General features: G+C 37.9%; 2 protein-coding genes across 2 annotated transcripts; both read right to left on the bottom strand.

Moving 5' to 3' along the window:
- Positions 1-717: 717 nt before the first annotated feature.
- LOC113671759 (hatching enzyme 1.2) lies at positions 718-8,270 on the bottom strand. Its single transcript, XM_027188012.2, has 8 exons — positions 7,963-8,270; positions 6,310-6,501; positions 5,495-5,615; positions 4,812-4,987; positions 4,103-4,327; positions 3,452-3,605; positions 2,704-2,812; positions 718-1,716 (listed from the first exon to the last, which is right to left on the bottom strand). Exons 1-8 carry the CDS (start codon positions 8,057-8,059, stop codon positions 1,588-1,590), a joined length of 1,203 nt encoding a protein of 400 aa, XP_027043813.2. The 5' UTR covers positions 8,060-8,270; the 3' UTR covers positions 718-1,587.
- Positions 8,239-18,244, bottom strand: LOC113671770 (uncharacterized). The gene is made up of 9 exons (XM_089184304.1): positions 18,101-18,244; positions 17,011-17,062; positions 16,405-16,550; positions 15,877-16,072; positions 15,104-15,451; positions 13,651-13,800; positions 11,618-13,126; positions 10,859-11,254; positions 8,239-10,108 (listed from the first exon to the last, which is right to left on the bottom strand). Exons 1-9 carry the CDS (start codon positions 18,128-18,130, stop codon positions 9,504-9,506), a joined length of 3,432 nt encoding a protein of 1,143 aa, XP_089040430.1. The 5' UTR covers positions 18,131-18,244; the 3' UTR covers positions 8,239-9,503.

Genomic DNA, 18,244 nt, shown 5'->3' with positions numbered 1-18,244 from the left:
CACTCAATCAATCCACCGTCCGCTGATAAGAAGTAAGGCGCAAAAAGAAGGTTTTGAAACAAAGAATACAAGGAATGTATGAGCTCCTGCTTGTGGCATGGATATCTTCGGGTTTTAATTTTTTGGATAGAAAATAGCACTTGAAAAATTTAGAAAAAAAAATCTGCAAAACAGAACTCCGCAAAAGTTTTACTCTTAAACAATGAAAAATCATTTGCATCCGAAGTAACTAGACATACGTGCATACACAGGAGTCCATTACTTAAGTAATGGGCTCCTGACATGCACGAATCATCTACTGTCCAGTACCCCTCTGTAAAACTCGACTGTTAAAAAATTTGGAAATATGAGGTTTTTTTCCCTAGTTAATGAGCTTGCTACTAAACAAAATATCTGTTCGCAGCAGGCATCCTCCGTTGATCTACGGACTCACAGTCTTAGGGTAGGATGGTCTGTTGCCAGCGGTCAGCTTGTGATGACGCGCAATGCGAGTCTAGCGAGAGAAAAAACAAGGAGGGGATCTGTGGAGAGGGGAGGAAGGGCGGAAACTCTCCTTCATTACTCCTCCCTAGGCCTCAGCTTGCTCGCTTTTTTCTCTTTCTTCACTAAGAGTGTGACCTCGGCAAAAATTAAAGATTCTAGGTTGCTTGAAGAACAAAGAATCAACCATTCGTATGGTTTTTGATCTTCTCTCTCCTCATAAAATATTCAGGCACAAGAAATTTGAACTGTTTATTATCAGCTTTTTTTTGAGAGTACACAAATTGAAACTATACACTGAAAAGTGAAGCTAAATGCATTCTACAAAACAAATAAAAGCCATCTCATCTTGTGAACTCTACGTACAAAAAAAATAAAAATGAAGTCATAATTGCTCGAAACTATACTGAAATTTTGTTACAGTCAATGTTCCTAATAATTCTAAGAGAGTAGTACTGAATAGCTAAGCTATAACCCGCAGGCAAAATAACAGAATAAAACTTTTCAAAGCCTTACTTACAAAAAAACTGTTGTATATATAATCTGTTTTACATGTGATCACCATTGATAGTTTTTACTCTATGCAGTGAGTGCAACCGAGGCTAAAGAAGTTTTTCCTTCAGTGAGATTTCCCATCCTTTATACAACGGGTAACAGGTGCCTCCCGTTAATAAATAAAAACAATATCGCTCTTCATTTTCTCAAACCTCGTTCTCAGGTGTTCTCCCTTCCTCACTCGAGAAGGAAAGAGAGAGGACCGCAGGAACGAGGTTGCAGTTCCTCACCTTTTCAAGACTTTTGTTGTTAAAAGAGGTGACCAAAGCCTTTAATCGGTCGAAAGACGATAAATAATCGATTCATAGTCGGTCACCAGTCAGCCCACAATTGGTCGACTGTGGAACGAACATTGACCGACTATTTGACGGATAAGTTAACGAGATTGTCGGATTGGATACGTCGACCACAATTGGTCGACTGTCGACCGAACATTGACCAACTTTTTGACGGACAAATTAACGAGATAATTGGATTGGATGCGTCGCCTTTGTCCGGGATCTGGTCAAAAGTTCCTCTCTTATATCGCACTACCCCGAGTAAACGACAAGCTTAAGCTATCTTCTGTTTTCGCTTTCTTTTCCTTCTGGTAGAGGGCGATAAAGTTACATGATCGCCGGAATAAATCCACTCATTATATTTGAAATGAATTTTCTTTTTATCTGGTGTTTCTATTTTCACCTATAAGAGAAAGAGAAAAAAAAGGTTGTCTTCCATGCGAACACCAAGTGGTCTGAAATGTTATCACAGGATTTTGTATCATCAAGAAAAGAAAAAAGGCGTCGCGCCAACTTCGCGACATCGAACTAAAGATGCATCAACTTACCAAATTCGCATCGGCAGTTCATCCACCTTTACCCACCTCTAGTTGGTGGTAAGCTCGAGCAAGAGACTAAAGCCGTAGGAAGCCTGGGTAGGGGATCAAGGGTAGGGGGGCCTTTACACGCCACTGCTCGATATTCTTTTAAGCAGACACAAACTACGATACTTTTGCGAACCTCAATCATGTTTCAACCCTTAAGGCCAGTTATTAAAGCAAAGTTTAATCTTTTTTCATCCAAACCGCACTCTAAAGAATCTTGAATCAAGCAGGAAAAAACCCCAAAACTTTAAGTTTCTGCGAAACTGTCAAAGGGCTTCTATTTAACACTAAAAGAAAAATCTAATAACTTCAAAACCTCCCTATAAGGAACTTTCAAAGTCCATTGATCGTCAAAAACCGCCGCCAAAATTGGATCTCGTTTCATTAACCGATGCTGAGAGCCGGTTATTTACATGAGGTCTAAGCCAAACCGCAGTTTTACGCAAGCAGTGGGCCTTTTTGTATAAGAGAAATAAATACCTTTCTACTGCTAGCTTTTGAACCTCTTGACACAGTTCACAAAAATAAATGTTCGGCTGAAAGATTGAGCAAAATTCGTGATAGTTTGGAACGCGGTTTTGCTACACGACGTCTAAAACTTTGTTTAAATAACTGGCACTAAACGTTTCAGTGCTAAATATCAATAAGGGTTGGAGAGGCACAGTAACACCGATGTATAAATGAACCACGCTTCTTTTCTCGTCCTGTGCGCCTTTAACAAGTTGTTCTAGTTATTGTTGTCTATGCGTCATAAAAACCTAAAAGCTTTTCCAAGGATGAACGACGGAAAAGAATTTTTTTCTTACTTTTTCAAGTTTCCAACCATTGAACCAGCTCCAGCTACTTCCGGCCAACCTGATACGAAGCCTTTTTAATTCTCCAACAGCAGGAGAAATTACGGGAAATGTATCCTTACTGAAAATGATAAGATTTCAGACATTAGGGACATTTAATCATCACATAAGAAATATTTTTTGGGTAACAAGTATCATATAAAATGTCTCTTTATCAGTTCTCTATACTTGTTAAGTCAAAGGCAAGCCTCAAAGAGAGCTTGAAATGAAAAAAAGCTTCAAATTTTCCAGCTTCGTACGCAAGCACCCCGCTCTCATGACGAGCGGGACGTCAACAATCGGGCGAAAAGTGAACCACTATTAACGACTTATGCTTAACCACGATACTCATCTGTAGTTTTACGAACAATTCTGTTAGACGTGAGGAGCGTCCCGTCTGTTGATATTTTTAAAACAGACTTAGGGCTTATTTATGTAATCTTTGAGCATGTCAATCTACTTCTTTGTTTGGTTTAATATTATGATTATGGTGAAGGTGTTCCTGGATCCTAAATTATTACAATTTTTGTAAAAGTGCCGATGTAAAGAGCTAGAAATAAATTACTATCATTATCATTGTCATTTTTCATACGGATATTAATCTTCTTTTTAATAATACGTAATCAACATTTCCAGGAACAACGTGATTGAAGCCAAATTAAGATAAGACAGCAGGTTTGTTCAACTAGAAGGTAACAGATGAAGCAAGTAGTAATCTTACCTTCCCCGTTCAAATGGGTCTGGAACATCTTCAGGAGATTCCAATTCTATCTCTCCCGAGTCCCCTTTCGCTCCGTCAAGTAAAATATCAACCCTTGAGTCGGTGCCGGCCCAGTAATCATTAGACGTGTAAACAGTGACAAAGTAGAGCACCACTATTGCACAATGTAATTATTAAAAAAAATTTTAGCTGTACAACTTTAAAGAAGAGCATACCGTTAAAGTTAATTAATCTCGGAAGGTCAAGATTCGAAAGGCAAACTGGTTTGCGTGACGCTAATATCTGGTTGTGCAATTTTTTTGTTTCTATGTCTTAATGTCGAAACTATTTCAGCCATCATTCCTCCTGTTCATCCATCCATCCATTTATCTACTTTTCTATTCATTCCTTTATTCATTTTCATTCATTCAATCAATCAATCTGATTTATTATCTACTCGATTCCTTCATTTACCCACATCTTCCTTTTTTAAATGTTTGCTTCATTTAATCATTTTTCATTCCTTCTTTTTTTCATCCATCCATTCAATCATCGGCGCGTTCATCGAATATTTATTCACTGATTGACTGAATCTTCAACCGACAGAACAATCCATTCACCAAAGCTAGAGGTAGATACGATAAGTGTATTACAAAACATACATTCACTTACGATCCGTCCGAAGCTGAGGACATTTGTATAACATGTTTACTCTTACAACGTCCAATGCTGAAAGTCCGTATTCTTGCCCCAAGGTCATCTTGGGGTCGATGAGAGCTTGGATTGTATCTTCACCATTTTTGCTAAAAATCTTGTTGTTATAATGCATAATAGAGTGAAAATCGTACGGTAAGTTGCCGTTGTCCTGGTTATACGTCTTGAATTCTGACACTCCAACTAGAAAGAGGAAATATCAAATTTAAAGGTAAACAGAGCATAAAACTGTGAAACATTTAATGTGAGTGAAAAGAAAAAAAAAAAGAAAAAAAAGAAAAAGATAACCCCTTTTAAAGGTAGTTAATATTGATACTAAGTATATACCACACAGGTAAATAACACTCATTGGCTGGTTCGGAAGTGACTAGCAAGTATTATTCACCTGTTTGACTGTTCAAATGACTGCCTGACTAATTAACTGACTTACTAACCAACTGCCTGACTAACTGACAGACTGACTGACTGACCGTGACTAAATGACTGACTTTTGACTCATTTACTGACTGACTGACTCTGATCGTGGACCGAATCAGACTCACTGACCGAACCAAACGGCTGACTGAATTGTTCGGATAAATCTGTTCTAAAGCAGTTCCATACAGTATCTGACGTCATATGTTATTTCAAATTGTAAGTGTCATTTATAATTGAATTTCTGACAAACCATCCAGAATGTTTTGAGTTAAGATAGTAACGTGTCGATCTCTGTCTTTTCGACTCTGCTCGTGCAAAAACCCAAGGGCGTGCATCAGTTCGTGGGTCGCTTTCCCTTTCGTCTCACATCCTTTACCAAGTGAAACTTCTTGTTTGCCACCGCGCCGTCCAATCATAGAGAAGCATCTGTCAATTCAGATGAGGGGATAATCAGCTAGGCAAGACATGCCGAGGTGTTTAAAGAGCCGCGAGGCTCAACTTTCATCAAAAGAGGAAAATTTTGTACAAAGACTGTGGTACTACGTCGGCGGAGGGTGTTACAAAATAATTTGCTTTCATCAACTAAGTTGAAAATGTAAACTGGCCACCGTAAAGAGTCTCTAAAGCTTACGTCTCGATTGTTAGCCCTTCATTATGTGGTGAATGAGACCTTAGCACTGTGAAAGGGATTGATCATTTTAAACTTGGCTCTAAGTATCCTTTTTCGTTACTTGTCTAATATCCATTCTTATTCATCCATCCATTGTTCGTGCATGCCTGCGTGCGTGCACACTTGCGTTCGTTCGTGAATGAGTTCATTCCTACGTGGGCTATCTTTTCTTCATCAGCCTCCATAGAGGCCACATCAAACGATTAATACATATGCATCGAGAAATTAGAATGGAACATCGGTGCAATCTTTCAATTCCTTACCCTGGACCACTGAAAATTTCTAAATAATCTTCGTCTTCGTCCTCTTTCTCTTCGAAACGAAGGCAGGTCCGCTTAGCAAATTCTTGGACGGCTGCTAGAAAACCATTTACCATATCATTTCCTGAAAAGAAAACATCAAATAATACCATTTATCATGTCGCGTATAGCGTTACCTCACTTGGAAAATTATCAAATAAATGCTTTAAAACTCTTTTAGATCGGTGGCAAGAGAGCTTTTTAGAGACTTACCCTATAGCATCCAGGCTAACGAAATTAATCTGAACGACAAGAGCAACCCATAGTCAATTTATAGAGAGTATATCTGTATTACAAAGCCTCTTGGAATATGCAACATATTTCTTCGCAGGAAGTCCCAGATATGACTGAAATTGCTGATAATTTCCTGATAAGGTCTATTTTAAACACGCGATATATTTCAAACAGAGGCCCTCCTCATGAAAATCATCATCATTATCATCAACAACACTGAATTGTAAATAAGCTGAACTAAGCGCTATGATCTATTGGAGGACAGACGCATATATAACGTCACCATTAACACTTTTTGCTTATCTAGTGCATAAAACAAATAGATTCCATATTACAGTTGGTCTGTTTGGTTATAAATCACAAAAGACATCAAAATAAGTGTCACACTCGACTGTGCTTTCCTATTACACCTTGACATCATCTGTGATCTATCATTGAACACACACATAACAGCAAGGAATCAATTTGTCAATTTGACAACAGTAAAATGGAATGAACGTGGAAAGAGTAAGGGAAATAATCATTTACGTGTTAACTTTTCTTACCGAACAATCTACTGTAGAATCCAATGTTCAGTGTATAGGGTATTCGCACAATTTTGTTTCCGTCTATGATTGTTTCGGGCCAGTAATAACTCGCACCAACTCTTCGGTTTAGGATAGCACCACGCTTTTTTATTCTTCTCATATAATGCTCAATAAAGCGCTTATCAACCTTCATGTCACCTTCGATAATAACTGTTATTGGAGAAATAAGAGCAGTTGCATTCTATTTACTATTATAGAATAAACTGAAATCCCAGGGGCACTAAACATTCTGTTAAAGGGGGTGAAGCAATTGAAAGGAGTTTGGGTGGAGTTCTTTCTTTCTACTATCCAATTGAACGCAATAAAGCGCCATTAAGTTTGAGGTTCGGTAAACCAAAAGTAGAGCAGCCATAGTTTCAAATCAGAAGAAAGAAATATACGATACGGAGCCAATGGGTACTCGAAACAAAAACAAGCAAACTTTCTGAAGCGCAGGAAAACGCAAGTGACCAAGTCGCAGTTAGTTTAGCCCGGAATCGCATTGGACGAGAAATTGGTACTAATTTTCCAGCCCAATCATACAGCGTGATGAAGTAAAGCCTCAGGTCATCAATCAGGACTAGCTGACCATCTCGGTTCATTTATAACGAGAATTTCATTATTTACTTAGCAACTGTCTGCCTATATTTTATCACTATTCTGATGGATATGTTTCACTCATAAATTGATTTATATGGTCGATCAATTCTGGTTAATGGTCAGCCTTTACAACTGTTACACGATTTGTCGCGAGACTCGAACATCATGTATGTGCACGTGGGTGGGACGATCAATTGCGTGTTCTTAACTCAGTGATGTTTACAAAAGTGGTCAGTCCTTTCTTAAGACCTGCTTTTAGAATCTTTTGACCACCAACCGAGTTGAAAATTCTAATCTGTTGACTATTTCAAAATGTTTTGAATGAACTATCGTTTCTGACTCAACCATAAATCAGATTTGGAATCTGGTTCACCACTATTTGTCCTTTTGAAGCAATAAAAATGACTGGACCGTCTCCTCTACGGAGGTTCTCGACGAGGTTAACCGTTAATAAAAGAAACAACCAAAGTTTAGCCGTTTGGCAGAAAAATTGAACACATTCAACATTTAACCGGTAGTCGTGAAAAACGTTAACCGTAAAGAAATTACTGATGTAGTAAGTGTCATTATGAGAGTACCATAACGGAAAAATTAACCATAAGCCGCAAGAATGGCCAAAATTTTAGCCATCACCCCATCAAGACCCTCTTTATAGAAATGCAGACGACGCCCAATTCAGCCGTATTTCAACCTTACAGATTATATTCACCATGTTTGGTCTTGACCTTGTAACTCCCTAAAAAACTAGGGTTTCCCTAGCTCAATTTTCAGATCAAAGTTTAAGCACCACCCACCCCCAAAAATCTATTATTTTCCTATTATTCAATGGACTGGTTTCCTTAAATTGCAAAACACTTGATGAAATCCACGTTACTTTAATCTTTGTAAACTTTACTACCCCTGCTGTTGCAGTGACATGCTAATTACAAATCATATTGCTCACGAGTGTTAGGAAACCGGTAAATTTTGAATGTTACTCTTATGTCTACAAAAACACAAACTTAAAATATGTTAACGTCAAAGGCATCTTACCGAATTCACTTCCATTCACAGCTTTTCCATGTAACCGGATAAAGAGTAGAAAAACTACGAGGGACGTTAACGCAGTTTGAACGTGGTCGACCCTCATCAGACCCTGTTAGATCGACCCTCGATAGAACTTCATCGCATAAAACATCATCCTTCGTGAAATCTGCTCTTTGTAACAGCAAAAACTAATATTCCGAAAAAAAACACGGAAAACGTAGGTCCTACAATACAACATCGACGAAAGATTTACACAAAAAATTATATCAGTGACACACTGAATGGTCTGGTAATTCTCATGTTTTATTTTCCTTGAGTACCTGCCCAGTGTAAATACACAAACAAAAGTTCGCCCAATGAATTGGTTCTTGTTTTGAAAACAATTTTTAGTAATGATTTCAAGCACCAGCTTGATTTTGTAAGCTTAAGTATATCGATGTAATTTCAAACCGCATAAAGAACATTATTTATGCTAAATTAAACTTACAATCAAATGTCATTCGATCGCTTGGCCATCACTGGAGCAGAAAAATGCGGCCGCCTGGGTCATAGTCATGTAATGACATCAAGCTTGCAAGACAGAAATGCGTGGCTCAATCAAGTTAAATATTTGAATTCGGCTCATAGCCAAGTGGGCGGGATAAAATTTACTTTTAATTAGCCGGAAGAATTCACAAATATGGCAATCGTAAGGTTGACTTCCTTTGTTTGTGGGGGAGGGAAGGGTAATGGGGTAAATAACGAGAAAATATTTATAGATTATTGTAAACGAATGGCTATCCTGTGTACGTCATGGGCGCGGTCATTACTTGTTCTGGACCAATCGAATTTTAGAGGTTTTAAGATAAGAAAATGAATGGCTCTAAATACGGGAAAAAGAGATTGAAATAGGGAGGTTGTTGTTGGAATGAGGTTAGTAACGGCTAATCTGTTAATCTGTCAAATTAATCAATTATCGTTAAAAAAAGTTGACATGAAAACCAAATATCTATGATGAACGGAAGGAACAGCCTTAGAAGCCATTATCCACCTGTGATATTACATCAAATTTATGAGTCTTGTTTGTGAGTGTTTAAAGTTTTTATAAATCTAACTCCATCTAATGGAGATAATTTTACCCCTTATGCTCAAGAATGGCAACCATGGCTGATAATGGAGAAGTCTGATTGTCTCAGAAATTAAGTCGAATTATGACCATTAAAAATATTACAAATATAAATTTGGATGTGGTTCACCCTTGACTTTGTACATAAGCAAGCGCTTATTTGTCAGCGTTGGAAACCTAACCTTCATAAGTTATTGTGAAAATAATATCCTTGACTCTGTTCAATACCTTCAAATACGTATGTCTCTTCCAAAAACTTGGATTCAAAAGATAGATAGGTCAGCTGTTATTTTAAATCAAGCCTAAGATTTTATGATCAACTCAAATAAATATAAGGATCTTTGCAAGCTTAAATTTGGACGAAAATTATCTTTACAGTTTCTACTCACTATTTTCATAGAAGTAGTATTGCCAGCTCGTAAAAGATTATGAAAATTTAATCCTACATTTCATACGAAGGCGCTGTATGTTGGAGTTGTAAGTCGTGGCTCCTCCTTCTTAGGTTCACGGAAGGAAACCGTTTTTGTACATGTTTGTTTGTTTCAATATCAGAATCACAAGCATGGAACATCTCACTTAGTGTATCAGACCCTTGCTTTTTATTGACGGTTTCCTCTTCCATTTCACAAGATATTTCCACAGATTCCTCCGATTCTGAATTTTGCTGGATTTCATCATCAAGCCGAACAGAGAATTCGACGGTTTTCATTGCTGCCATCTCAAAAAATGCGTAGTTTAGTGCCTCCTCGTAAAACACCTCTCTCTGGTAAGAATGGAAGTGCGATGTTTGCAAACCTTCTGTGGAGAAGTTGCCCTTCCTCAAGTCGAGGTTTGCGGTATCGAGGTCAAGGTCGTTTGCCTTCGATTCCTTCTCCTTTTTCCTCTTTTCCTTTACTGCAAGGATGATAGCTTGGACAATGTCAGGAACACGTAGATAGTAAGTGGCAAGAACCACAAGGATGATAAATATGATGACCAGAAAGGGTGTTAAGTGCCAAGGGAACTTCAAAATTGGTGGCCTGTCTGGTTTACCCGTTGGGCCTTGAGCTGGAGGAGAAAAATTAGGTTTTTCAACGAACCATCAACTACCCCAGCTTAAAGAAAAATAAATTTAGAAATGCTCCAATTTTTATTCCACACCCGTCCGATTAATGCAATTAAACGTCATCTCACGTTTTTCATCACTGAATTGGTCGTACATGTCTTTTCGTATCAGTCTCAAGTTCATTTCTACCACTAGTGATATCGTGAAAATTTGTCCAATGTTTTATGTTCTTGAGCAGAGAGGGGCGAGAGTAAACGTTACACCTCTTTGAGTGCCCAGGAACTGACATGAAACGTTGATCCTAGCCAAGGATGACCAAGGATCGAAACTTAAGATCTCAGGTTCAGTTCGCTAATCATTAGCTCGCTGCATTTCGCATTAAATTGTGAGCTCGAAATTTCTATCGCGTGACCGTTATCATACATACAAAGCTAGACCGAATACTCTTATCATTTTGGTAGAATCTACAAGTTGTTCAGATTTTAACGAGACAGGCCTATATGTTTATTTTCATTCATTTTTTCAAATACTGTACACTATCAAGTTACTCACTTTACCCAATAGCTATAACGGAAAGACTGACGAGTAGAGCAGCAAATCAAATTGCAGCATTTGAGAGAGAACAACAGTTGATTTATACTAATTACCGCTACACTTATAACAAGAAGTTAAGAAAATTGTAATACGTGCCATGTCACTGCCTTTTGTACATTCTGCGGTTATTTCGAAGCTATTGTTATCCTCATACGTACCTACAATTGTTGAAGAGGTGGTTGACATTGGTGACGATGATTGAGGGCCTTGAAACGAAGTGTAAACGTGTATTTCAGTAACAAATCGTCCGTGAGGAGTCGATGACGGATCGACTCTTGTATGAAGCTTTTTGCTAAAGAAATTTCGCGATGACGTGGTTTTCATCAGAGTAGTCCTGTCTCCCAATAAAGGGTTATGAGCTGTCGCTGGAATGGAAACAGGCGAAGAAGATTGAAGCCCTTGATGAGCTGGAGTTGATAACGAATACATTCTTCCAGAAGGTTGAGCATAAGTCTCTCCAGTTACAGGCGTGTTGCTGTCTTTCCGAGAAGGGAGCGAAAAACTCGGGGTAGCTTGGATTCTCTGAGAAATGAGAGTGACCAAACCTGCAGATTCTGTGGAACAACCAAAATTTAGAAAGAATCAACCTAAAGAGAGAAATCAACGTTGACACGCGTACGTTTGGCCTTAAGTCAGAAAAACTTCGTCTGATACACAAACGTTGAGGCTCAATTACTAACTTTTTGAGGAGAATACTGATGTTACAAAGTACCGCCACAAAACGGAAAATAATTTTATCACAGGAACTTCAAAAAATGGAAAGAAAAATCCTGAAAGCTGAACGAAGAAGTGAAAACCAAGAGCCCAGACTTCTCTCACTTTTTTATTTCTGTATTCGAGAAGTTTACAAAGAACACTCGATTTCATGTACTCAAAGAGTTTGTCATATGCAATAAAACAACAATAAGAACGTTTACCTGACGCTTTAGAAAAAGATGATAATTTGGCGATAGTAGCCTTGAAACCTCTAGTAGGAAAGGTTGTTCTATCTAAACTTTGTACACTGGATAAAGCAAGTCTGTTTGTATATATGTCGCGTAGAAAATCAGAAGAAGAATCTGTTAAGATGTTCACGTCTGAGATGAAATGGTAGATGATGTTTGATGATGGAAATGATGAATGATTGCATTTTTTTGTCAACGTAGCGTCAAGGTTGTTCTTCAGTAAAGAAAGTTTATGGATAGAAAGCGAGGACTTGTTTGCATTTGAAATGATGCTTGTCAGACGGGTTTGGATATGAGTTATATTTTCTGGTTTACTGAGTTGTACCATCTGCATATATCTGTAGTGTGCACTGCTATTCTCCACTGAATAATTCATTAAGCTTGATCCTGAAGAAGATTTGTCAGAAGAGTTGCCATTGATTGATGAGTCAACTGGAGAGGCATGAGAGGTGTCCATGGTATTTGGGTTTGGATTTACAGACAACGGTGTGTCTCTGTCTGCGGATAGTGAAGGTTTTATCAAAGTACTTTCATGTACCAATGATGCGATGCCATCTTGAGAGTTTTTTTCGGTGGCAGGAATAAATGTGCTAGAGAGAACAGAGAGCTGAAAACTTACGCCAGAAAGCAAGAATGCAGAATGGGGAACATTTGATGTGTTCATATGGTCGTGTCTGGATTTTTCAGATGTGTTACTGGCCTTTGCAGCTGAGTTGATATTTGTAACAATGGACTTGTTTAATGCAAATATTGACGGTGTGTAAAAATAGGGCAAAGATGAAAGTTTCATTGTCTCCAACGTAGAATATCCTGTGTTATGATGTGTGCGTTGAAGTGTTGTAAGTGTTACAGACTGCATGACCTGGGATTTCTCTGGAGATAACTTAACAACAGAATGGCTTGGACCTGTGGAGTGTGTGACACGGTAATTTGTTTTAGAGGCTGAGCCATCATATCGACTTGAAGTTACTATCGCGCCATGAGAACTTGGCACGTTGAGATGACTTGACCAAAGAGTAACGTGGTAATGACTCGAAGAGAGTCCAGCATCAAGCTGACTTGACGACAATGTGAAGCTGGCACCATGGCGACCAAGAGGTCGAGTGTCAAGGACGTCAAGCGATTTGTTTGCTTGGAGTGCTACGACTGAATTGCTTGAAGTAAGCGAAACATCGGTTACATTGTCACCACTTGAGTATTGTGGCAATGTGGAAAAGGGCTGGCTCGGTGTAACCATTGAGTAATTTAAAATAGATTGCCTTAAAGACGATGTGACGCTAGAATTACTCGCAGAAAGCTTGACATCAGATTGAGTTATGAAGATTGCAGCAGAGGAATGACTTGGATTTGGTTTAGTGTTGTCTTGACTTAAGTATACAGTTCCACTGAAATGACTTAACATGAACGAAATGCTTGGAAGACTTGATGTGTGGTAAGTACCACTCGAAGATAGTAGGATAGTGTTTGACAGTGATATAACACCTTTTAATTGAAAAAACATAAAAGAAAAAATATTGTTATAGTATAGTTGTTATAGGAAATAGGACAAGTCTGATTGGATAAAAAATTAATCATAAAATCAAAATTTCTTCGATTGTGATGGTTAAAAAAAAATTCCTGTTTTCCACTAATTTACTTGCCAAGTTGTTATCAGATAGTTTGTTGTCGTTTGTTAAATCAATCAATCACAACCTTGGTTACAATCATCCTAGAAACAGTGTACAGACTCCTAAATTGGGGCTTTTTGCAAATTGCAAGTTTTCCCGTTCTTTTATAACTTAGCTATTCTTCTTTTCAAGAAAATTCTAATTTTTATGTTTAATTGGTAATAAGACTTCGTATCGTTAAATTCGGTCTGTAATCATACGCGTGTGAAACGAATCACACGAGTCGGTCATCCGATTTTGCCATCACCCTTTTTCTCTTATCATTATTTCGAAGTCAGATGATTAACTGACCAACAACTTTATCATTTGCTTCAATAAAGAAAGTGGACGTCTACTTACTACAGTTCCGCCTCTCTGTTTCTGCTACATCATCACAAAGCAGTTCCAGTCCGCTTTCTGGCAAAGGATTTATGCACGTTCTGCTTCTAGTCTGGTTTTCATGACGAGAACACTCCGTCCATTCTGTCCACTGCGTCCAATATCCTCTGACTAACGACAAATGGAGTGAGCACATGAGGGCAGTCTCGGGGGACATCAACTGTTGCAGTGTTGAGAATTGTTTAAGGGTACACCCGACGCTTTTCTGTTTGACTTTTTCCTTTATCGTGCAGTTAAGTTACTAGTCCAGTGATGTTTATATGAATTACAGAGTGATCATCTTTGTCAAGTTTGTGCGTGTCAGTTATGTTACGAGAGAATTTATCTTGTGATACAATAGTACTTCGTGTGCTCCCAAACCAGTTAGTCTTTTAATTACCTTGGGGAATTATGTCCCAATCTTTAAGAGATCATCATAAATAAATATTATGATATCTTAACTATAATCATAAGACTATGAAAAAGCTACTCAAATAATAGCAGAAGACAGCTTTTTTCTACTTCCTACACAAGTCCAATTAAATAAGTAATAAAGTGTTGATAACTATTATATAATTTTCTTCAGGGTCGGGAATTGTTTAAGGGCGCACACGACGCTTTTCTATTTGATTTTTTCCTTTATCGTGCAGTTAAGTTACTAGTCCAGTGATGTTTATATGAATTGCAGAGTGATCATCTTTGTCAATTTTGTGCGTGTTAGTTATGTTATTAGAGAATTTATCTTGTAATATACTGGTGCTTTATGTGCTACCGAACCAGTTAATTTGTTAATTACCTTGGGGAATTATATCACAATCTTTAAAAGATTATCAGAAATAGATATAATGATATCTTAACTATAATCCTAAGACCATAAAATGCTACTCTAATAGTAGCAGAGGATAGCTTTCTACTTCCCACACAAGTTTAATTTAAATAAGTAGTAAAGTGTTAATAATTATTGAATAATTTTCTTCACAGAGATATTGTAATTTAGTTATGTCTAATAAACAATTTTATGATTTGTGATATTTGGCGATTATAGCCAAAATATTTCTTCCCCTCTTGGTGGTAACGGGACAAGAGGATCAAAATAAAGAGACTCTTTAGTCAGTAAAGGCTTTATCCCTACTAATGAGCTATTTTTACTCTCTCTCATTTGACATTTACAAATAGCATTTACTACACGAATTAAACTTCAGATGGCGAGTGACTGCCGACAACGAGACAATTTGAGTAACATGAGATGCACGACCTTTGGAGCAAGACGCGTGCCGGGGATTCAATCTCTTACCTTCATTCCCTTTTCTAAGGAACACGTTACAGAGACAGAGAGAAGATAGTCGAGCCTCGCGATGCATTATAAGAAATGGTAATTAGTTTGGTTGTTTGGAGATTTAATACTAAAAGTGAATGTTGTTTATTGCCAACTAACCTCTGAGGATGTTATATGAACAACGGAATCCTTTATTTTCTTTATCCTGGTCGGACACGAACCGTATACTCAAACTTCCGTTCCGCTCGACTGTCAAAGATCGATTCAAAACTCCGCAATGTCTTTCTATGACCGTAGAGTGAAGACCATCGCCCTCCAGTATCTCCATGTAATCATAAGGACAGTCTTCTTCTTTTTCTATGACAATTTCGTCGCATACTAGCGGGATTAGCATGGCAGGGTGAAGCTGTATCGTCCAGAGACAGTCCATATAGTTCGGGTAGTTGTTAGGGTAATTTGGCGTGGTAATGACTCCATTGGTCTTGTTAATGTGTACTTTACATATTCCTATAAACAGAAATAAGGAACCGAGATATTCTTGTATCTTTACAGGTATCCATTTAATTCTTATAAATTCCCGATTGCAAATTACAATTTCTATGTGCGATGCACCCTTCATTTCTCATGATCAGCTTGGATGTTTTTTGTGTCAAATCAAACAATGTTCCTTAGTTGATCTTTGTCTTTCTTCACATTGCATTTCTACGAGAAAGCGGAGTGATATTGTAAAAAAGGTGGTGGTCAATCGTCGAAGTGATACACTCGTCTACCGTCAATTTTTTTTCCATCAAAGGGTTCCGTCCCAACGGCAGACGGCGGGAGGAACGTTACGTTGAAAAGCCCTTATTCTAGCTGTGGAATCCCAGCCAATTTTACTGCAACCACCACCCTCAACCCCTTGAACATCAGTTCGTTGGAACTCTTTAACCCACCAGAGTGCTGCAAGAAAAATCCTCGATCCATGGAGGTGTCATTTACGTTGTCAGACACAAAGTGCAGTAAGATGCTAGTCCCGGATGAGGTAATCTCACTTGGCAACCTATCAAGTTTCCCACAAAATCGCTCAATCAGCGGAGACGCCATACTGTCTCCATCCCTGATCTCTAAGTAGTCTCCATTGCATTGCGTCTGTTGAGAGGAAAGTCATATGAAAACCAATAATTAAGAACAGGATACAGCCGTCTACGAGTTTATCAATCTACCTAAAGAGAGCGGTTTCCGCATAAAACGAAGAACTTTCATTGGTTACGTGACCGTTATAACACGATTGGTTATATTGGTGGGCTCTATTATCAGTCGCTGTTCGGGAAATCCTCCGCCAAAGGGACGGCTTTGCATTTCATCAAACTTCACCCAGGGCGATTAAGTTTGCCCTCTCGCTAATGTCCAATCCAACTATTGACAAAAAAAGCGAGAATTACTCAAGAATTATGTTTATTTAGGTTTGCCGTATTCTTTACCTCAAAATCTATGATAGTGATCTTTACTTTATTACCAGGTGAAACTGACTTGATCCAAGTGAGATTCGAGTTGGTCGGGTATGTGTTAGGGTAGCCTGGAGTAGATAATTTTCCTTCCCAATCTGTAATGTGAACTAACTCTCCAGCTGAAATGGAGTAAATTCAGTGTTATTTTATCACCTCATGACTAACAACACTAGGTGCTGCGCAGTTTACACTAGTGTTTACACGAAGTTTTCTTGTCGTCTCATAAAATTCCTATCCCAAATGCTATAACGCCCCAAATGTCAGTTTTACACTCCCTTAATGGTGATAAATTTACTTTAGTAACTTTGTTGATAAAACCAAAGAATCTCGTAGGTTTACCTTCTCTTGCTAAATATCACGAGATTAGGAAACACAACAACTAAACCAGCTGATGCGTCTTGAAAAGCACTTGAAACAAATTTTTGGGTCAGTGATACCACTGGTGTTATTGTTAAGACAGCGCCATTTTAACTGACTTCAGCTATTACTTACAAAGTAACTAAATTATTGATTCTTATAAGTACAGACTAGAAGAGGTAATACGTATAGTAACGGTGTACTGGGAATTTCAGCTCCTACCTTCTGTTAACTTGATAACAAGCAGATTTGAAAGGATGAGGATATAGACCTTCTATCAAACGAAAGAAAAAATGCCACTTGCTTGCACATCACATACGTTATGTAAACTGGTTCTTTATTTCAGCAGATTAACGGACTCTATCATAGTTACAAAATCCTTTTAAGTAATCATAGTTATTTAGCAGACTTAATTAACTAATATGATTTCACTTTATTTATTATAATTAGTTGAACCATTTCACGATATCCGAGAAAATTAGAAAAGAAAGTCTAAATGGTATCTGAGGATTCAACGGGCTGATTTAATTCAACCGTTTCCGAAGTTCTCTACCTATGAGGGACCGTGCAACTGTGTAATGAAACGAACAAAAGAGCTTTTGATTTTTCGAGAAAAACAAACAGGATCAAAACTAAATGGAATGACGTAAAAAATATTTACAGAAACTCACATCACGGTTCTACACAAGTGTTGATAAATGTTTGTTTGAGTTGAAGGGGAAAAGATTTCATTATAGCTAAATCAAATTAGGCCGTCGTTATGTTTGCAAGCATGTGAAACTTAATTAAGTTAAAGTGCGTGCTTATAACTTGAAATCTTTTTCCGTAAACAGCGCAACATTTAACAGCATTAGTCCACTGATTAAGACCATGAAACTTGCGATGTAACAGAGGAAAAAGTCATTGTTATACCAACTTTTGCTACTTAGGTTAAGAATGAAAATTTTTGGGTGCATAAGGGCACTCATAACCTTAAAATTTCCTATCGCCAATTACTTTCCCTCGCTTTGCAAGATGTTCCATTTGCTCCAATGAACGTTTTCCATCAACCATAAACATTTCCGTTAATTGCATTAACACAAGTTCATTCCAATTATTAAGACTAAATCACTTGAGTTTGTCACTAAGACTACATCCCTTGCGAAGAACGGCAATTACTGAAAATTTCTTGCCTTAAAGATTCTCTTTTTTTCATTAGACAAGCACTCAACGCAGTGGTTACGACACGTACCTACGACCTACGGTAAAAAAAAACTCATTCCAGTTGCGTAGTGCGAGTGTTAATCGTTAAGAAGATTAAATTCAAGCTTACCGGAGCCTGAACTGCACGTAATATTTTCATCCCTCAGGGTTTGATTTCCATGAAAAAATACCGCACTCTTCAGAGAGGCTCTTTCCTTTGTATTTGCGTGAAAAACAACCCAAATTTTCCTGCTGTATGCGTTGAATCGTGTTA

Source organism: Pocillopora damicornis, chromosome 10 (genome assembly GCF_964200805.1).
Source record: "Pocillopora damicornis chromosome 10, jaPocDami1.2, whole genome shotgun sequence".
Lineage (NCBI taxonomy): Eukaryota > Metazoa > Cnidaria > Anthozoa > Scleractinia > Pocilloporidae > Pocillopora > Pocillopora damicornis.
The sequence above is the reverse complement of the archived record's forward strand: the minus strand, read 5'-3'. Positions and strand labels throughout refer to the sequence as shown.